The 22,490-nt window shown below is 42.4% G+C and overlaps 1 protein-coding gene across 6 annotated transcripts in view; it reads left to right on the top strand.

Annotated features, from left to right (window-relative positions):
- The window catches only part of Rtkn2 (rhotekin 2), a 63,460-nt gene extending 45,060 nt beyond the window's left edge, over positions 1 to 18,400 (top strand). For all 6 annotated transcript variants that reach the window (XM_013113844.3, XM_013113843.3, XM_040732183.1 and 3 more), the window contains 5 exons: positions 722 to 828; positions 1,734 to 1,865; positions 10,176 to 10,341; positions 14,807 to 14,914; positions 16,170 to 18,400. In XM_013113844.3, coding sequence (XP_012969298.1) covers positions 722 to 828; positions 1,734 to 1,865; positions 10,176 to 10,341; positions 14,807 to 14,914; positions 16,170 to 16,702 — 1,046 coding nt within the window. In that variant the 3' untranslated portion in view covers positions 16,703 to 18,400. The remainder of the gene's footprint in view (positions 1 to 721; positions 829 to 1,733; positions 1,866 to 10,175; positions 10,342 to 14,806; positions 14,915 to 16,169) is intronic.
- The last annotated feature ends 4,090 nt before the right edge of the window (positions 18,401 to 22,490 follow it).

Here is a 22,490-nt window from a genome sequence, read left to right as displayed (position 1 = left end):
AACTGTTTACACCCTGGTGAACAGAATAAATTATCCAGTGTTTTCCTTCTATATGGGTAGGAGAGATGTATGTAATACATCCTACATGGAAGGAATGCCATCGTGTGGGCTTTTTTTTTCTTTTTTGAAAGAATGGTTAAAAATAATCTCAAACTGTGAAGAGACTTCCTCTCGTTTGGAGCTCACTGTCACTACTTGGTGTCTTCTCATTGCCCCCGGTGGCTGGGCCACCCATGGAACGTGGCCACTCTCTTTATTCAGCTTGGTTGTGACTCCTAACATCTGGCCACCCTTCGTGGCTTCACTTCGGGCGTGTTTTCTCATTCTGCTCTTCCCAGACCAGACAGACCTGTCTAAGCTCCGCCTTGTGCTCACGCCCCTGAAGCTCTTGGTGTGGACATCGCAGAAGCTCTGCTGCCTTATGCTGGCCAACCTCCTCTCCCTCCTCCCTTCCCCACTCCTTCTGTCCCTCTCCATCCTGCTTGATGCCACAAATCACTTTATTAGACCGTTTTCTGTGTCACTGAAGCATCCCCAGGAACAATCGCTTCTGAAGTCCTTTAGTATGCCATCGGAGTTCGGGCAGATGCGCCTTTATGTAAAATTAACTTTAAAATCTGTTACCGCATGAAGGGAGAAAAAAAGAAAGGAAAATTCTGGAATGTGTAACAACCTTAAGTGTATATTTATAACTTGTTCCCCCCCTTTCTTCTTTAAACAGAGGACCGTTCCTTTTGGCTTCCCTTGTACGGCAATGTGTGCTGCCGGTTAGTGGCCCAGCCAGCTTGTATGACTGAAGATGCATTTGCGGGATTCCTTACTGAGCAGGTAGAGGACTTCATATATCCTTCAGCTGTGGAGTGCCAAGCGGACTCTTAACAGACATTTTCTCCAGTGGCCTTGCTGGAAGTGTTAGCTTTTGTTAATGTTGCTGGACATGAGCTGCGGAAGGCACGGGGTGTGACTGTGGAGAGCGGCTATGGGGAGGGCCTGCTGAAGTCTGGCTCACTGTGGGGCCGCCCCTCCAGATCCCTCTGGCTCCCCATCCCACAGGCACAGGCGCAGGATCGTGGCAGCGGTTGTCTTATGGAAACTGACTCTGGCTGCCCAACACCTTTCACATAAAGTCCCTTCTGGCGGACAGCATTTGGCACAGTTTGGACCGCTGGGCTTCCAAAGCTGCCTCTGTGCGACCTACTCCTGATTTATTTATAGCCGTAGTTATTTATATTCAGTAAATAATTAATTGTGGACTTCGATGAATCAATAGCTTTTTTCTTGAAAGATTCCATTAGGAGGAAAGAAAATTTGCATTCTTACCAGGTAGTCACCGTTTTTCTAGTGTTCTGCAAGAAGTGAAGGGAAATTATTTTCAGTGTAGAGAGAGTTATTTTTATAATTTCCCCAAGTCCTTTGATGAATTGCTGTGTAATTCTGAGCACTAGGTTTTAATAGACTAGCTTTTCCAAATCTGTGTTGATTTATGATTTTGCATGTGTAAAATTGTGTGGTAATAATTACCTTCATTTCACCTAATGCTTCTGAGAATCCCAGGCTTCCCTGCTCTTGGATTTGGGGTACTCAGGCTTACCGTCGAGCCAATGAATGGTGAATTCTGTCACATTTTAAAGTTCTAAAGCCTTAACTGCTTATGTAAATACTGAGCTGGGTTTAGAATTAAGGTGGTAGTGATTGAAATTGGTGGTTTCTTGACTTTTTTTTTCCCTCCCTAGCAAACAGTAAAAGGCCTGGTTGGCTGGAGAAGGCTGTACTGTGCTCTGAGAGGGGGTAAACTCCACTGTTACTATGGACCAGAAGAAATTGAAGCTAAAGTGGAGCCAACCCTGGTGGTTTCCATTGGCAAGGTGAGTGGCCTTACGTTCCGCGATAAGCACCGCACCACTGTGCAATAGCCTTAGCATTTGAGATGCCGTATTGCCAAGAGTGTAGCGGTTCATGACGTTTATGTTCATGTATGTTCTTGACGTCCTGGATGCCATAGGGAATATGAGGAAAGGACTTGGGAGACGGGCCATTAACTGGATGTTCTCTTTCTTTGTGTGGTTGGGGTCACTGATGGAACAGAATAGCATCTTTTCCCTAAGAACACATAATGGTGGAAGTGTATCCTAGCAGGCGGCTTTTACAGCCCAGAGTATGACCCCATATTGATATGATTCTGGGAGCTAGAGACTTGGCTCATTGGTTGGGATGACTTTCTGCCTTGCACAGGGTCTGAGTTCAGTTCCCAGCACCCACATCAGGCAGTTCACCAACCACCTGTAACTCCAACTCCAGGGGATCCAATACCCTCTTCTGGCCCCTTGAGGGCATGCTCATACACATGATATACACACAGAGACAAATGAATAAAAATAAACTTTTAAACTCTTTTTTTCTAAAGACATTTTTCATGAATTTAAGGGATGATACATAAATATATATATTCAGCCCAGGTTATGGCGATATTCTTTCTATTTAGTATTTAAATGAGTCTTTCTCATGGGATGAACGGCCAGCTGTCCGTACCTCTGCTGGCCCAGGAAAGACTGGCAGTGTGCTTTGAACATGTGAGGGTGTGCGCTGTACTTATACCTTCCCAGTGGACAGTCTGCCACGGGTCTTTATCCAGACTTGTCGCGACAAAGCACTTGTAACCCAGGTGCACCTTCTTTGCCTAAAATTCTGCAGGGAAGTGAGTGAGCACTGGATAGACTGAGTTTCTCTCATGACAGTCTGAGCTTCCCCTCTCTTGCCAAGTGGGGTGTTTATTGCATCCATGTTTATGCATGTGCAGGCCCATGTAAAATCATGGTGTCTAGAAAGCATCCGATCCCTTGGGGCTAGAGTTCCAGGCTTTCACAGGACACCTGGCTATGAAGTGGGTTCTGGGACCTTGTCCTCGTGACTGTATGGTAGGCACTCCCCTGATGCTGACCCATCCCCCGCCCTTGAAAGTGACATTCTAAAACTCATTTGCTTATTGAAGAAAGGGTTTTATATTTGTCAGCTCAGCTTATCTCAGCTCTAGGGTAGAGCTGGCAACCCCCTTCTGCAGGTGTATTATCTCTGCTTGACAAGCGCAGAACTTGCCAGCCTAGTAAGGGACATTAGGTGACTTACTCTTTTCGAAGAAGGTAGGAAGAGATTAAATCCATGAGCTGGATTATTTTTATTCATTCTGTTTTATTTCTTGATAGATGACACTGCTCCATAGGTTTGGAAAGATTTTTCCTGTCCCCACGCCCCTTCTGAATGGGGTTTCAAAGTGAAACGTAGCTCTGAACACAAGCTGGAAGCAACAGGTGACTGTGCAAACCTGCACCCCGTCTTTCCCACCCGGATTATGAGGGTTGTGGGCTGAAGCTCAGGTTACCACAGTCAGTGCTTCTACACTCCCTGTCTGAGGGTGGAGATGTCCTTCCAGCAGAATGGCAGCGGTGTTTGCCTTCTGACTGAGCTGCCATCTTCCCAGTTGATGGGTCGGATAGCCCAAGTGGCTGGCGATGCTGTAGTCCACCAGCACGTTAGAGGGGCGCCAGGAGTCTTCATGCCTGGCGAGGCCCATGCTTCTGCCCAGCTCACCATTTATGTTCTCAGGGAGATTATTTATCCAGGAATTTGTGTCGATTTGGCCTTAGACCCCGAGGAAGCTCAGATGACATTTGACCTCTACACACCTGAAACTACTTTATTAACTGAAAGCTTTATCCATTGCCCCTAGGGTGGGAGAGAGGTTTGAGTCTTTGAGATCAGCAGTGTGTTTTGACTTAAATACTAGACATGGGCCATTTCAGTACGCTCACACCGGAACTTAGTCTCAGAAGTGTTCTCTGGACGCTCTTTCTTCTGCAGCTCTCCCCTTCACCTCAGAACTTCCCACTCAGAGTTAAGTGCCATTGATCTAGGCATTCAGATCTGTCCTGCTGTGCTAGACATATTGCCACTCCCTAAAACACAATAGGTATGTCATTGTTCATTCGGTTTTTATCAATCAGAAAGTTATTCAAATATGCAGAGAAGTTGAGAGAAAAACTACAGTGCCCAGCCTTGCACCCAATGCCTAGATTGGACAGAACCGGGGTGTTTGTACTGTATTCTTTGGTGTAGTGTCTCTGCCAGTGTATTTGAACAAGACTGGCATTCCCCACCAAGGAACATGCAAAGCACTTCTAAAACTGCTCTTTGATGCCTGCCTGTGGGATCATGCTGCTGCCGTAACACCTGAGACATGTAACGGTGTCATTCAACATACCGTTCATTCTTAAATTTCCCTGGGATTGCCTCAAATGGCCTCTTAGCTTGTGTTTTCAGGACAGGGCCATATCTCGATTGGCTTTTATTTCCCAGGCAAGAAGTAAGTGTCGCTCTGATGCCATGCTGGCCTGGGGAATATGGATGGTTTCCCCAGCCCCTCCTCATTCTGTCTCATAGTGTGATAAACTCACACTTTTTTTTTCCGTATCCGTCTAATTACTTGGCTTTAAAAGACATGGTAGATTTCTCCTGGTTACTTTCTCTCGTGATGTCCAAAAAGCAGTTTTGTCTGACGCCTCCATGGAGGTGATGAGAGCAGCTAAGTTAGGTAGCCGCGGCAGCTCCCCCATTACAGTTCTCCGCTTGGATTGCAGGGCTGCTCTCTGACTGTAATTCTTGTCCTTTCTAAATAGCATTTCCTGAAAGGCCAAGTTGGCTCATTAATTTTCATAGGGAGCCATCTGTGGAAATGGTCACATTAAGGGAAGAAAAGCCTAAAAGCTATTCCCCACCTCCTTTCCATCCAACTTTGAAAGGGTGATTTACTTCAAAGTGATTGCTCCAACTTCAAAAACTTCAGTCTGAATGTTGTTGAGCAAGACACTCAGTGACGGGCACTTTACAGCAGTCCCCTGGACACTGCAGAAAGCGCTTTATTAGCCGACGCTTCGTCCGTGGCTGGTGGGGTGGGGAAGAGACAAGAGCCTTGGGGATGAGCAGTCTGTGTTGATTTAAATACTATAAACCAGTCATTTCAATGGTGTATCTGTGCCGAACCAGTCAGTAACTCCGCTTGGTGTGATAGCTTATATTGAATTGTCTTGGAAATGCTTCTGTTTATTCAGAGCTTTAGAAAGCCCAGTTACCAAAGATTGTGTGGTATGTTTTCCTGTTTGTGCTAGTCGTTGTAATGTCTGAACCCTGTCAACTACTTATTTGCCCTTGATTAAATATAGCCAAAAACAGCTGTTTATTTAGTAACCGTTTCCTGAAGGAGTTTATATCTGATGCTGTTGACAAAAATTGAAAGTAACTATTTCAGACCGGTATTGGCCATGCCTGATGTTTTACTTAATCGATGACCATGCCCCACACAGTTTAGAGGTGGCATACTTGTTCTATGGATGTGTGCTTCCTCCATATCGAGAGTCGGTAACTATATTAAGAGGTTCCGGAAAATCTAATAACATCATGAGAATAGTATTGACTTTTGAACAGAATCATGAGGGCTTTGAGCCACTTTACTTATTTTTTTCCTGACTTATGAGTCTGCCTTTCCTGATTTATTTGCATCAGTATAGAATGTAGGGGCTCCAGAAATTGGTGTTCCTCATACAATGTGAAGAAGAATACAATTAGTTTATACATATTGAAGTCACATGCTTTGGGGATATTTGTTGTTAACCTCTCCAAAGAAATTATTAGAAGCTCTGCCAGTGTTCATTTTTCTATCCATAATGAGGCAATTTCAACATTAGTAAAAGATACCACAATTTCTGTTGGGTCTATTCCTGATAATTGACCAAGTCTCAGTTTTCCTTTCACGATCAATTCAGAAACCTTTTCTACATATGTCTTTAATTTTTTAATGAATATTTTGAATATATCCATTCCAAGCTATTATCTTCTCCCTGCATAAGAATTTCTGTAGGAGAATGCATAGAAGGTAGTATGACCAGGACACAATCAATTGCTGGATCCAGGAGATCCACATGTGCGCCTGCAATTTCTCTTCTACCAAAGCCAATTCCCTTTCAGCCTCAGCTGATAATTTTCTTGAGCTATTTAAGTCCTTGTCACCTTGTAAGGTTTGAAATAAATTACTTAGTTCTTGAGCTGTCAATCCAGTTGTGGGCCATAGCCAGTTAATATCTTCCAGCAATTTTTGAAAATCTCTAAGAGTTCATAATTGATGTCTCCTGATTTGTACTTTCTGTGATTGAATTTTCTGTAAATCTATCTTATATCCTAGGTAATTAATAGAATCTCCTCTTTGTATTTTTTTCAGGAGCAATTTGTAATCCCCATCAAGGCAAAATTTTTTTTAACCTCTTCAAACATTTTTTCCTAGGGTATCTAGTCTAAATCAGCTAATAAGATATCATCCATATAATGGTAAATTATATACTGAGGAAACTGTTTGCAAATTATTGTCAATGGTTGCTGTACAAAATATTAACACAAGGTAGGGCTGTTAATATCATCAATGTGGAAGAATTTTATACTGATATATTTTAATAGGCTGGGAATTATAAAAGAAAGCACCGAGAAGGCAATTTTTTCCTCTGTCCTGTTCTTGTAAAGGTATAGTAAAAAAACAGTCTTTTAAATCAATCACTATAATAGGCCATCTTTTAGATAATTGAGAAGGCAAGAGAATTCTAAGCTGTAAGGAGCCCATGGCCTGGATCACCTTATTTATGGCTCTTATATCTCCATTTTCCAGATTTCTTTTTAATGACAAATTAGGAGAATTCCAAGGACTGGTCGATTCTTCAGTATGTTGAGCACTTAGCTGCTCCTATACCAGCTGTTCTAGTGCCTGGAATTTTTCTGATGTCAAAGGCCATTTTTCCACCCATACAGATTTGTCAGTTAACCATTTTAAAGATAGGGCTGTCGGTGCCTTTGAAAGATCAGCAGCTGTTGTCACCTGCTTACGTACAACCTGAACAGTCAGTGAGTGACTGTTCTTGAGATCACATTTTAGTATTTTCCTCAGAAGCATATGTTGTTTTCTGGTTTGTTTCTGAGATTGGAAGAATGTTAATCTGTGTTTTCCGTTGCTGCAACAAATCTCACCCCCATAAATTCATTGCTATGTTAGCCATATGTGGTTTTAATTTTCCTATCTGTCCTTCTGGCCCTATACACTCAACCTGTCTTGTACTTTGTTTTACCTGAGTTAAAGTACCAATCCCTAGAAACTGAATATTCATCTCCTGAAGAGGCCAATCTGGATGCCAAGATTTTGGTGAAATTATGTTACATCCATGCCTGTGTTTAATAAACCTTCAGTCACAATGCCCCATATTTGTATTTTTTGGCTTTGGTCTTTGATCATTTATAGAAGCTTGACAAAATACTTGTTTTATGGTCTCCTCTGAATTTTTTTAATCTACCGAAGCTGTTCTGTCATCTAGAACAGTATGGTTTTTCACAGCAAGCATTAAGTCTTTTAATTGCTCTTTGAAGGAATTTCCCTGATGCTGACAGGGAATGATTGAACCAAATTTGTCACTGGGGCATGCGAGGGGGCCTCTAAGGTGTTTTGTGATGGCAAAGGGTTACCTTGCCTGTCCAGTCTGCATTCATTAATCCAATGCCTGCTTTTGCCACACCTTCTGCATATACCCAGAAGACTGCATTGTTCCTAGGGAATGCCTTGCCTGTAATCCCTTTTCAGATGACCTGGTTTACCACAGTTAAAACATCTAACCTTTTTATTTTTATTAAAATTTTTAGAAATCACTTCTCCTATCCAAATATCATAAATGTGAGATCCAATATTGACTGTATTTTGGAACCATTCATCTGTTGGTGCTGATATTGCCTTTAAAGCCCTAATCACCCTTTTGCATTCTGAATTAGCATTTTCAAAAGCCAAGGAGTCAATTAGTATTTGTCTAACTTCTGCATCTGATATCATTTTAATTACAGCTAAAGTCAAACTTTGTTAAAAAAAAAATCAGTGTAGGCTTCTATTGGTCCCTGTATAATTTTAGTAAATGACTCAGTCCTCTTTCCTGATTCTTCAACCTGTCTCAAGTATTCAAAGCTGCTATACAGCATAGAACCAAGATGTGATCATCAAATGCAGACTGTCTCTGCCTATCAGCATACTGGCCTTCACCGAGAAGCTGTTCTTGGGAAATTTCAATACCTCTAGCCTTACTTAGTTGTTCTATGACCCTAGATTCTCTTCTCCACCATGTTTTTCATTGTAATTAATGACCAGCATCCAATATTGCTGTAACTAAGTATTTCCAGTCTTGTTCTGTTCCAAGTGGCCCATGAATTTAACATCTGCTTCGCAAAAGGTGAATGCATACCATATGAAATTACTGATTCCTTAAATCTCTTCAAATCTAACATTTCTACAGGCTCTCAGTTGACTTCTGAGTAGCCTTGGGAGTACCTATCATCTGGTGGTCATTCTTGAATGGTAAAATTGAGGTTGAATTTCTAATAACCTTGGGCTGCTCCTCTTCAGTTTCATAATGCATAGTTCCTATTTCTGCCCCCGAAGTCCTGCCTATCCTCTCCTGCATAGCTATTGGCTGTTCAGCTCTTTATTAAACCAATCAGAAGGTGCCTTAGGCTGGTAAGGGAGGACAGAGACACATCTTCGCACAGTTGATCAAATATCTTACAACACAAGATAATTCACACAATTTACTACCTAGAGATAGGAATGTACAAAGACCTTGTCACTTTAAAACCATTGTGTTGACCCTATGTCCCATTACAATCTAGTGACCTTCTGTACTCCCTGATTTTCCAGTGACTACAAGTCAGAGCCATCCCAAGCCGCCAGTCCTTGTATTTTGACTATTCTAAAGACTCAAAGACACTCAGCTGTTTTCTCCAGGGGATTCTAGAAGAACAAGTCCTCTAGAAAAGAATTCCTCATATGGTATATAGATGGGATTCAGCTGCCAGGATTCACCCTTTCTTCAGGGCATAAAGTTTTCCTTCCAACCCCATTACTTCCCCGATTCTCACATCATGGTCATTGCAGGATTGTGTAAGTTATTGTGAGCTGTTATTTTCTCCCTGCTCCTAATTGGTGTTTGTAGCTACAGGCCAGAACATTCTGCTCGCATTGCAGAGAGCTTAACTGCCTTCCTCCAGACCGGACTGTATTCACAGGTGCTTAAGTGAGACCGGCAGAGTTGAGTCATGTCCTTAAAATATAAACTACAAACTGGACTTTGAAGAATGGAAATGGAAAAAATAGTAGAAAGTATCTATTTTTATATCAAATGTGCCATTAAGATTAACTTCACCCAGTTTTTTTATATGTGCTTGTAAAAATACCTAAATTGCCTCAGAGGCCCCCATCATTCCCTCAGATGATGGAAAATGATTCTTTTGTTCCAGAATTCATCCCCCCAGTAGTCTTCAGTCTAAACTACACAGAGTTGTTGTTACTACTTACATGTATGGGACTTGGGGTCTGACCTCTGGACTAGCCTCTGGACCATCTTCTAACACCATGAATGTCATGGCAGTGTCCTACCTGATGCCACTCAGAAAAAGATTGAGGTTTCCAGCAGGAATGAGACCATTGCCCTTGTGGTAGAATGTTATATTCAGCATTGAAGGAATAACTTGAGCATTGGGATGTCCGTGAACCTCATGGATCTGGAGCTGTGAGCGTTACCAGTGAATGCCACGTATGAAATGAACCTTCATGCAGAAAACCTGTTGTTGTTGTTTTATAAAAATTGTTCCATGTTTACTACTTTAGCCACTAGCACTGTAATATGTATGACTATTAGAATAAGGAAGAAAGAGACTTGACTGATTCAATTTATGACTGTTGAAAATATAATTGATATGTAATCCACATTAAATCCACGGCATGCTGCATTTGCTTCACAGTAGTTTTAAGATGTATATAAAAAGCAGGGAGCCGAGATCCTAATGGAAGTTATGTTCGAAGAACATGTAATTTAGAATATATCATATACATATATGTGTACTGCATGCTCAAAACTCTTTTAATAAAAAAATTCTTGAGTACATTCTAGATTTCAGTTTGAATACTGAAAATTCTTGAAATGACATATGTTAAATTCCAAAGCAACAGCTGTAACATACAATTTGCATAAATGTGGTAGCTAAGCAATAAAATATTTGACCGTTTCAGAACCATTCTCAGATGAACCAACAACTTTGTCTTAATTTTTTAGGAAACCAGAATTCAGGCCATGGACAAGGATGCAAAGAAAATACATCATTTCTCTGTCACCAACACTGTTACTGGTGGTGGCACAGTGCCTCACATCTTTGCGGCTGACAGCCTAGAAGACCTTCAGGAGTGGATGGGTGCCCTCCGGCAGCATCTCTTTGACCTTAGTGAGTAGATATTTGTGTTTTCTAGTAGTGTGTTCGTGAGGCTTGGGAGACTGCACGCAGCGGTCCAGATACTAGAATAAAGAATCTGGACCAGGCCATTTTCCCCTCAAGGCTTGGTCATGTACCACAAACCTTTTCCAGCTGTTGAGACCCTAATATTCCAGAGTCTCAGCTCTAGTCACCTTCTGCTAACTGCAGATCTGCCGTGATACCTTCTTGTGCTTTATCCAGAGATGAGTTTTAGCGCCCCCCCCCCGAACGCCCTTCTCCATCAAAGTAGCACAGTCCAGCACTGTGCATAAAATATGTCTCAGGTTTCACTCTCCATTCGTGGGAGCCTTGCTCACAGTTAGATTCTTGGCCTCAGTGACAAACCAAGCAGCCTACATGTTATCTGTGATTTTGTTTTGAAAGTGGGGACTGTTGACTGTAGTTATTTCTTTTTTCTTTTTTTTTTTTTAACTCTTTTGGCTCTTTGGTGGCTTGCCACCCAGCTCCCAAATAAATCACAGAGTCTTATTCTTTCGTATGAATGTCCAGCCTTAGCGTGGCTTATTTCTAGCCAGCTTTCCTTAACTTAAATTCTACCTTCTACCTTCTTTACCTCTGGGCTTTTATCTTTTTCTATTCCACATACCCTTCTTTACTTCTTTCTCTGTGGCATGCTGTGTAGCTGGGTGGCTGGCCCCTGGTGTCCTCCCTGCTTCTCCTTTTTTCTCTCTCTCCTCAATCATCTCTTCCCAGATTTCTCCTCCTATTTATTCTCTCTGCCTGCCAGGCCCGCCTATCCTTGCTTTTAGCTATTGAGCTCTTCATTAGACCCATCAGATGTTTCAGACAGGCAGAGTAACACAGCTTCACAGAGTTAAACAAAATGGGATATGAAAGAATGCAGCGTTTGCATCGTTAAACAGAATGTTCCACAGCATAAACAGGTGTAACACATCTCCAACTAATATTCCACAACAGTTGACAATGGCTGCTTCTGATCATTTAAGGCCCCTGTTAGAGTCAGCCAGCATTTCCCGGCTACAGAGTGCTACAGATTTGAGCCACAGAGCTGTGTGCCAGCAATGGAGTGGTTTCTGAACCACTGTAAAGAGGTGGCATCTGCTATCATCCGGCACTTCCCGGGCCTGCTCTGTTGTACAGTTCAACAGCTGTCGGGGTGAAGGTTGGGAAGGAGACAAGAACAGACAATGTGTATGAATATGGCTGGGTGCCCCATGGACCTGTTTCCTTCTCATGAGGTCCCCATGAGGTAAGCTACTTGGCTCTACTCTTGAGAAAAGTGAGAGCCAGAGAGGCCTGCGGTTGCAGCATTGAACTGGGGGAGTCTTTCAAGGTGTCTTCCTCAAGCATCACCCTGAGGCATGTGGTAAAGGCCTAAGTTCTCCTCCAGGTTTCAGCTGCCCTGGGTTTCTTTAGTTTAAGTTACTGCAGACCGTGTGTGCATGAGTGACCTCAGTAACAACTTACATTCTGTTGTGTTGGTTTTCTGGGACTGGGTCTCATGGGGTGCTGGCTGGCCTCCAACTTGGGATCCTGCCTCAGCTTCCTGAGTGCTGACTTGGCAGACATGCAGGGAGAGTGGTGGTGATGAGCACTTGTAGCCCAGGCTAGTCTTGCATTTATAATCCTCCCGCCTCTGGGATTACAAACATGTACTGCTAGGCCTGGTCAACAGCCTCCTTTCTTTTGCTGGTTGTAATTAGAATTTGACCACTTTCCTAGACTCTCTGACTTGGAGAGCCTGACTTACAAAAAGCAAAGATGCTATCTTAAGAGATGATTCTGGCACTCCATGCTCTCTTTGGGCATAGTGATGGAGAAGGAGCATCTGAAGGGCTAATCCAGAACATTCTAGTCTGGATGCCAGTGGGGTGAGTGGGAAGGCCCACTTCTAGGTACCTCCTCATGTTGTCACTTTGATGCTGACTGACACTTTTTTAACCAGGTCATGCCAATCTGTCATTTGAAAGTGCAAAATCTCTTATAGTTTTATGCGTTGTATGGCAACAAAGCAAAGATGGGGTGTTTATACTCCCCAAAATATTGAGTTATATAATGTAGTTCTCTAACTTCCTTAATTTTTGTCATTTTTAAATTCACATTAACCTGTTTGTGCTTCTGTGTATGTCTGTTTGTGTCTGTGTGTGTGTGTGTGTGTACCTGTGTGCCTGTGTATGTGCCTGTGTGTGCCTCTGTGTGTGTGTATATGTGTGTAAGTATGCATTTGTGGCTGTGTGTAGGTATATGTTTGTGGCAGTACATGTATGCAGGTCAGAGAACAGTCCGTGGGAGTTGCTTCTCCCCTTCCCCCATGTGGATTTTTGGAGACCGAGGTTAGGTTTTTTTGGACTCAGCGCTGGGCCTCTTTGCCTACTGAGCCATCTTGCTGGCCTCATTATTCTACTTTTTCTTAGGTACAAGCACGCCTTCCTCATTTTGACTGGAATATGGCGTATAAAACAAAGAAGATACCAAGAATGGAATAACATAAGAGTAATTTAATATTTGAGTCAAATTTCAGTTCTTTAGCCTGACTTAAGAGTGGAAGACGAGGAGAGTAAGCTAATCAGGATTCATGAAGAAGCAATGATGGGTATAGTTGTGCTTAGCCAGAATAGCCGTGGTATGGAGATGAGGGGCAAAAGGGGGATGATTTCTGTTTCAGTATTTCAGAGTTTATAAAAGAGGCTTGACCCTGGTTCTGCATAGTCAGTAGCTAGGAATGGTGGACCAAAGAGTGAATTTTAAGCAGACATGATTTTTTTCAAATATTTACTATAAATATCAAGTTAGCATAGCTCAGCATGCTAGACCATTGTAATAGGGAATGTGAACAATAAGTAGTATGATGAAGGCATCGAGATGCCAGCAGGTAGCGACACTCGCCACCAAGCCTGACAACCTCAGTTCGTTCCATTCTTAGGATCCCTGCGGTGGAAGGTGTCACCCCGACCCTCACAGGGACAACGGCATGCAAGGGCTTACATACATGGATGTTCTTACATACACGTGTGTACATTCTCATGTGCATGTGCATGTATACACACACTCTAATAAGGTAGCATAGCATTGTGGGAAACAGATTATGTGAACACAGTGCACCCTACCTGATCTTTACCTTGTGTTAACCTGCCGGCTCTCATGTATTTCTGTGTGTATAGATGTGGTCAGCGCAGAATGCTTCAGTTGTAAAGCCACCTCTGACATCAGGAGTTTGTGCAATGGCACAGGATTATGTTCCTATCTTTAGCATGGTTAGCATTCTGTTTCTAGAGCAGCTATGAACCAGTTCATCTCGAGATCACTGTACAGAAATCACAGTGTGGACCGTCTAAGAATGTGAAAGAGAAATACTGGCCCATTTAAAAGGAGCCATTCTTTTTCATTAAATACGATGTTTCCCCCACAGCCACAAATAAGAAACAAATTGGCTTTTACATATTTATCTAAAAAGGAAGCGGGTGTGTAAGAGGTCATCTCCAGAGTCCGGAATCAGACCCTGGGGAGGAACCTTTGCAGCTGTGTCCTGGGGGACTATTTCCTTTTGCTTTGCTGGGTGCTAATCAGCATCATAATAAAACACCCTGCAAGGCTTTTGATGTGTCTTAACTAGTTATGGTAATGGGTTCAAAATGTAGGCGTTTATCACCCTTATGGCGTGACAACAAAATGAATATGTAATTAAGTGAATATGAAATGTCTTTAAAATTTTCAGCCATGGAAAACTACTATGTTGGACAGATTGAATATATACATTGTTGAGACTACTCAAAAAAGGAAAAGAATTAAGTCAATGTGAGCCTCGTGACTTCTGTGATGTCACTGGATAGTCACATGGTAGGCAGGACTGCAAGTCAGCAGCCTTTCTTTTTATTCCATAGAGAAGTCCGAAAACCTTAAGGTGTAAATAGTGAAACAATGAAAATAAGCATTGATGATGTCCACATTCTGAAGCTTTAACTTAGTCGTTGAGCTATTAAATAATTCTTACTTCTTAATTAAAAATCTTCTTATTGAAGATATAATATGAGGACTTGAGTTCTGTGTTTCTTCTTCCATTTGACAACTGGATTTCAAAGGGGTTTTGTCTTTCAAATGTCTTGAATACTGAACGTTTTCATCTAAAAGGTAGAGCAGAGGCCGTGTACACTTTCACGGTGAATACGAAGTCTAATGTGATTGTCAGCTAATGGCCTGGAGATCTTAGTGTCTCCCCAGAACTGTATTTTAATTTTTAAAATTTTTAATGAATCACCATGAAGAGTCAGCTTCTTTGTAAACGGTGGGTTGTTCTAGGTTTTTATGCAAGCTCCTTGAAAGCTAGGCTTTACTGATATGATACATTTTCAACACACACACACACACACAGTTTACTGTATGATATTGGTGGAAAATGAAATACATAGCTTCACATTTATATTTCAAACTAGCCTGCTCTTTCTTTCTCTCCTAGGCCAATGGAAGCATTGTTGTGAAGAACTTATGAAAATTGAGATTATGTCACCACGGAAACCACCTTTGTTCCTGACAAAGGAGGCGACCTCCGTGTACTACGATATGAGTAAGTGGGGCTTGTCTCTTCTGAGCCGCAGGGTGACAAAAACAGCATTGTCCACACCCCAGCCTCTTAGCCTGTTGACATTAAAATGCTAAAATTTTCAGGGCACAATCAAATTGAATAATAAAAAAAGACTATGATTATAGACCAAGGAGCTCATGTTTAATAGATGAATTAATACAAAATTAATGAGTGCGTATTTTTCATAGTTGGGATGCTCACGATCAAGCAGAAAGTACTTAGTGTGTGAGAGTCCAAAAATGGGAAGGTATAGGCTCTAAGATATGATCATGTGCACTCGTTGTCTTCTGGGTTGTTTGGGGGGTTTTGCTTCTGTTTGTGTTTTTGTTGTTTTTACTAATAGGGAAATATTAATGAACGGAAGTGTTCATCTCTGGTCAAAAATAACTAGTGAGATCTAGTCCTTAAAAAAGTTGTCTTTCTTAAAGTTTTCGATTCCCTTTCCCACACTTGGAAGGGTGTTTAATTCTGTGGGGTGGCCTCTGAGACGGTTGCTAAGAAGCTCATGCAGACAGTAGTGTCCATCTATTCCACTAATACACTTGCAAGGGTGTGTGTGTGTGTGTGTGTGTGTGTGTGTATTTACAGTCTTGGGTTCCAAGTGATGACTTTAAAATATCACAGATCCAATTAGCAGACATTTATCTCGGTTTCCTTATTTTTCCCAGTGAAACTTCTACCCAGCATCCTTATCATCGAAATAGTGTGAGGGTTTCAGACTCCTACCCCGGGGCATTGGTTTTGATGGATTTTGTCAGTTTTTGTTTTGTCTTTCACCATTAGCAGAGACGTCAAGGGTCTATTGGAAAAACTAGTGACTCATCATCACCTCCATCCCTGTTTATATAGCAAAATTCCTAGTGGGCAAAATAAGAGTTTACGCCTAAGAAAAGTTACTGTATAATAAGCCTTTAAGCTAAAGAGTTCGAGGAGCACTTTATGTGTCCATATGTGTTCTGTTATGTGTGAGCTTATGTATTTTTCATATCCTGTGTATGTTGTATATATGATAGCTAATGTATATCTCTAGTACAGTACATGATAGCCTTGTTTTGGGTCCCTCTTGATACAGTTATTTTTACAAATAAATGTTTTCATTACTTAACATACTCCCAAGTTCATGATGATCATTATAGGTAGTATATTGGTTTGGAAAATAATAACTTATTTGGATAAAGTACATATGACTGTTGGATTTTTTTTAATCCCATGAAGTTTCTTCTTAAAATTGTTGCAGGCATCGATTCACCTGTGAAACTTGAAAGTTTAACTGAGATAATACAGAAGAAAATTGGAGAGACTAATGGGCAGTTCCTCATTGGCCGGGATGAAGCATCCACGCCACCCCCGTGGGCCGCAGTCTTTGATGGCAATCATGAAATGGTCATCCAGAAGAAAGTGTTATCCCCCACGGGCAAACCAGCCCCGGATGGGAAGAGGAAGAAAAGACGAGCGCCACTTCCTCCCACTGATCAGCCGCCCTTCGGCGTGAAGACGCAGGGTGGCACAGATGAGTCCAAGGATAGTGAGGCCCAGGCCAGTGTCTCCGGAGCCTCGCCTTCCGATCCCAGACTGTCACCATCCCTGCATCACTTCCAGAAACCGGTGGCTGCCCCTCGCAAACTTCTCCCTAACAGGAAAAACAGTTCAGCTGATGATAAGCACACGGACATTAAAACCAGCTTTGAAGGCAAGCCAGTGCCCGCTCCAAGGCAAAAATCCATCAGGGACATTCTGGACCCTCGGGCATGGCTGCAAGCACAAGTATAGGCAGACTATACTTGTCTAAATCGAGCTGTAAAAGCTCGGGTCGGAGGCATTATGCAGGTAATGTTATGTAATTGTATAGGTAAAGACCATAGCAATTTCTATAAAGCCATTAATAAGCTGTTAGATATAGAAAAAGCTCCTTTTCATAGAGAATTGAATTTCTCTTTTACTTCTCATTTCCAGAATATAAATGATATCCCCCAACCCCCGACAGAGCAAAAGAGCAGTTTCTAGACAGTATCCTAATTGTTGGAAGGGTTAATTTATTCCTACGTTAGTAGCAGGCAGTGAATAAGCAGTAGGGCAGAAGAAAGCGCTGATGTTTCCTTTGGAGAGAGAGCGTCTAGTAATGTAGAATGTGTTAAATACAAGCCATATTCTCATTGTGAGGGTTTTAATACTTAATGGAATGTTTCAAAGGTTTTATTCAAACCGCAAATTACAGAATCCACCCAAGAAAATCTCCGCTTCAGCTTTCTGGAATTCTCATCTAACGGTTCGCTGGCTCCCCTCTATTGTTTAACTCGACGGTTTATAGGCTTGACCTTTTAAATTCCTGGGATAAATTTTAGAATATTAAATTCTTTGTCTTTGACGGGAATTTGTAATCTGCTCTTCAGAGTCATTTCCTTGATGAGCCCTGAAATCCTGTTGACTTTGCTGCTCATCAGCGAGGCACACACTTATTAGTGAGAAAAATGAATATGAACTGTCCCACATTGCTCAGCTTGCTGTGTGATGCTAATCTCCATTGTGCCCTCTGGAGTTCGGGGAGGCAAGTAGTTGATTAATGTCTTGAAATTTGTTTAATACTTATTTTTAAAAGCAGATGGAAGATTCAAAAATTATCAGAAAAGTTGACCTAGTAATTTTCAGAATTAATCCTTTTTCAAATTTTTAATTAGATTTCCTAGTTTTTTTTGAGTAAGGGTTGATGTCTGTTATTGATATTATTCATTAAAAGTAATATTCGGTAATCACATTGGCATCATTTCCATAGGAGGCGATTTCCATAGCAACTAATCATAGTGACCTAAACAGGATTATGAATTGAATGGGGGATAAATAGAAAGAGGATGAATATCTTAAATGGACAAAAAGAAAAATCCACTTTTTATAATAACCCTCTTTGTAAACAAGAACTGCAGAACGGTTTTAAAATGTCATCAGAATTTCCAAGCCAAACTGCCCAGAAGGTGTCAAACTTAGTCCTGAGAGTCTAGGACCGCCCAACCCGTAACTGCCATCACGCACCATCAGGCTGTAGAAAGTGAACTACAGACTGAGCAGAATCAGAACTCCATCAGTGTGCAATGAACGTCAGAGCCACAAAAGACTAACGGAACCTTCCATCATTGTTGCGTAGCAGAGGGGGATGCTTTGTTGGTCCGTTTTGCTTTGTTTTTGTTCTTCATTTCTACACTGTGCTGCGACTCCCAGGTAATTCATACACTATTGCTTGCCTGGGACTCCCAGTAAGAAGTGGGACCTGGGAACAGTGATACATTAAGTCTCTCTCTGGTGACAGTGACGCCAGAGCAGACCTAGCCCTCTGGAAGAACTCTGGGTTAGAGACTCCTACACCCATGGAAACCTGAAGGGTAGACGGATGGGGCGTTTTGTTTTGTCTTGTCTAACTGGAAGGTTCCCAAAGGTTTTGGTGGTGACTGACATTTTAATAAATCAAAGTCAAAGTTATATTATTGTTCGAAATGCCCCCTTTCAAGCCCTCACTGCTGTCTTCAACTGTGTCTATGAACTGTTGGTACCACTTCTCCGTTGGTTTGCTTGTGTTCAAAGATACTGGCTGGCAAAATTGCTTCTGATCACTGGCACCCAAGTGTCCCCGGCTTCACCCAAGTGCCCCCGGCCCCACCCCAGTGCCCCCGGGCCTACCCCAGTGTCCCCGCCCCACCCCCCAGTACCCCCGGCCCCACCCCCAGTGCCCCTGGCCTCACCCCAGTGTCCCCGGCCCTACCCCAGTGCCTCCGGCCCCACTCCAGTGCCCCCGGGCCTACCCCAGTGCCCCCGGCCCCACCCCCCAGTACCCCCGGCCTTACCCCCAGTGCTCCTGGCCCCATCCTCAGTGCCCTTCACTTTCTGTGTCCCTTTATTACAAGTCAGGACTTAAACACATCACTGTCACCTTCCGATTTCCTGTACAAGTTGCAGCCAGAAGTTTAGGTTGTACAGGAGACAGAGAGAGACACTCCTGGAGACATTCTGGAGATGTCGTGTTCTCAGAGGGGAGCTTTGAACCATGTCTGAAATCAGGCTCCTTCCCAGAGCCCCAACAGTGAATCCCTCCCAGGCCCCTGCCCCTCCCCTCCATGCCCCCCCCCCGACTCTTCCACCTTCCCTCCCGTCTTCACTCTTTCCTTTCACAACCTGAACATACCTGAAGATGCTGCTGACTTGGGAAATGCCAAGGAAGTTTTTCAGAAGTGCTTTCTCATTTACAAGACTAGAACCCTGGCGGGGAGGGGGGGCGTGTGCCAGGTGACGCAGAAGGTACCCCAGCTTTGTGTGAGGTGGCCCTCGTGTGTCCTTCCAGCTCCCTTCTTCGCTGACAGATCTTGATAAAATTATTAACTGGAGAAACTTAATAGAGAAAATAAATATTTTAAATTGTGGTACTTCTGACGATTGGGGAGATAAAATCTTGGGCAATTGAATCTACATCTCAAGGTCTAGGGGTGTAAATTACAACAGCATTTGCAGTGCTATCGTTTTTTCAGTTGCCAAAAAAAATGGTCATTTTCTTTTAACGTCTTTCAAAGAGAAAGAACACGTTTTTAAATGTAAATGCACACTTCTCAAGCTAAAACCTATCAAAATTACCAAGCATGGCAGCACTTGCTGACTTTACATCTTAACTGTGTGTACCCTCCATACACACACAACGCCTTTCAAACAGATATGGCTGCTTATGGGAAACCCTGCCCACTCCTTATCGATACCTGTCTCTGCCATTTAGGATACACTATCTCTCACTCAGTACTGTTTATTAGAAATGAATAGGAGCAGTCTTGGCTTAGAGACAACCTGTGTAAGGTAGGTAGGCGACAATACTAAGTCTTTCTTTTAGGTACCTCATCCACCTACTGTGAAGGTAGCTAATTCACTCCAAAATGAAATTATAGGGGCCTTTGTTGTAGTTTATGCGAAATGCCATTCAGAAGAGGTCATCAGACCTTCTAGAACTGGATCACAGATGAGGCCCCCAGCTTCTTTATTGCATGTCAGCTACTTTATTGCAAATAATAGTTCCATGAAAACTGTTGTGCAGGATTGTACATTTTCCTAGCTAGCCCTGGGGAAAATACTGCTGTTGAGTTTCTTAAAGGATTTTTTGTTTGTTTGTTCATTTATAAGGGCTTGTTTGTTGTTATATTCATTTGTTTATTTGTAAAGGTGCATGTGCCACTGCCCACAACCTGTGGAAGACAGCTCTCTCCTTCCACTAAGTGCGTCCTAAGAATTGAACCCAGGTCCTTGAGTTTAGTGGCAAGCACCTTTATCCACTGAGCCATCTAGCCAGCCCCACCCTTGGGTTTTTAAAGGGCAAGATTTCATTTGAAAGTACATTGTATTATTTCCTAACATGTTTATATAATTAGCAGTGCTTGTTCAATTATATGTGGATCAAATGTCTGGATTCAGTAGTATTAATTGTATCAAACTCTTTAAGATCAAAAAGTATTTGAAGAAAATCCAAGTCACATGATTAAAACTTGTGTAATAATTGATGAACGTGATTCATGAAGAAATTTTTCTAGCATGTTCTCTGAGGTTCTCCCACTGGGCTGAACTAATAGAGGTTGATGGACAGTTAACTTCTGAGGGGAGGCCACCCTCAGCTATTAGGAAACTCATCACCAGGAACCTTGAGGTCCTTAATGGTTAAGTATTTGCATGGAATCCCTAGCAAAGTATGTACTACAAAAAGTCTTTTGAGGTAGTCCTGTTTTTAATTTACCAAGCCGGGTTTTCCCCAGTCTGTAAGTCACTGGCCACGGGAAACACCTTCTTTTAATTGTCCTCCCTCCTACGTAACGCATTCCCTGGGAGCACTTCAGATGGGGAGGGGGAGAGGTGGGCACCCCTGCCTGGGATCTCTCAACTCACTACTTTATTTCCAAGTGTGTTGTACTCTAGAAAAACAGATTTCCATTTCTCTCAGAGAGGGGAGAACCAGTTAGTGGGCATGGATAAAAACAAAAGTCCCTTAAGGTTAAGCAAATCAAAAATAAATAAACAACTTAAAGAAATGCCTCACAGCATTTTTCCTTCTTTGGGTATAGGAAAGGGGATTGATTCTGGCATGTCTGACAATCAAGCAAGACCGTGCAGAAAATTCTGTTTGCAGTGGGTAGCAATTTGCTTTGGGGAAACATGGTTGTCTCTTACCAGGACTGCTAAAGGAGAGGTCAGTCGAAAAGAAGAAGTCTGTCTGCATAATTACACCATGTCACAAACGTGTGTGGAGACACCCAAATAAACCCTGTTAAAAGTGGAAGATTTGTGTCTTATATCAAAATTTCTACGGGAAAGAAAACAGATAGAGCTGGGGAGGTGGCTCAGTGGGCATGAGGCCCTGAATTCAGCCCTGGGTGTTCACATAAACTGCTCGGCAGAGCCATGTGTGCCCATAACCCCAATATTTGGGATCAGAGACAAGGGATCCCGAGAGCTCACTGGCCTAAACTATAAGCTTCTGGTCCAAGACAGTAAGGCAGGGAAGCAGAAGAGGAAAACACTTGGCATCCTGCTCTGGCCTCCTAATGAGCAAATATGGTTGTGTGTAACACACACACACACACACACACACACACAAAAACAAGTTTTGGTGTTTGTAAATGGATACATTTTTGTAGTTTAGTTATCTGACTAAATGCATAGTTTAGTTTAGCCTAGAATGCGTACCCTTTTCATTGAAAAAAAGAGAACGACCAGTCTAGACTCAATACAAAACCAGTGGATTGTATGTGTAGGATATAGAGCTGTAGGCTAAGAACAGTAAGACTGGACAGTTAACTTTCTGTGACTCATTTCCTGTCCTGAAGTCACTATTTTTTTAAACTGTGTGTGTGTGTCTGTGTGTGTGTGTGTCTGTGTGTGTGTGTCTGTGTGTCTACATGACTTTGTGAACATGTATGAGTGGATACCCATGAAGGCCAGAAGAGGGTGTGGGCTCTCCTGGGGCTGGAGTTCCAGGTGGCTATAAGCTACTATGTGGTTGTTAGCAGCTGAACTCAGATCTTCTGTAACCACAGTACATGGCTCTTAAGTCCCCAAGTTCTCTTCTTCAACAATATGTTCTCGAAAACTAGGAAAAGATACTTGATACTTTGAATATGAGCTGCCTGGTCTGAGCTTATTGAAGGCATTCTTCAGTCCTCTGGGAGGATACCATAGAGTCTCAATAAATTAAACCACTTAGTTTTCCTCTTTAGCTTCAGTTCCATATGTTAGTTTTCACCTGAAGAAATGAAGGCCACAAGGAAGTACAAGTCACATTACAAGGGTCAGTTTAAACACCACTTCTACCCATCCATCCTCCCTGGGAAATATCAGATAGAGCGGCTCTCCTGCTCACCTTGCTAAGCAGTGTTTTCTGCAGCCTTATGATCAAGTCAGTTCTGCATCTACGCAAACCCTACCTCTGCCCACAACAGTCATCATCACATCTGCGACAGCACTGGGCAGAGCTTCTTGTATGGAGATGGATTTTTAGTTCAGGCTTTATTAAATGCCGCATTACTGTGAGAAGGAGTTTGGAGATGTG

Source organism: Mesocricetus auratus, unplaced genomic scaffold (assembly GCF_017639785.1).
Source record: "Mesocricetus auratus isolate SY011 unplaced genomic scaffold, BCM_Maur_2.0 Super-Scaffold_100027, whole genome shotgun sequence".
In the NCBI taxonomy this organism is placed as follows: Eukaryota; Metazoa; Chordata; class Mammalia; order Rodentia; family Cricetidae; genus Mesocricetus; species Mesocricetus auratus.
The sequence above is the reverse complement of the archived record's forward strand: the minus strand, read 5'-3'. Positions and strand labels throughout refer to the sequence as shown.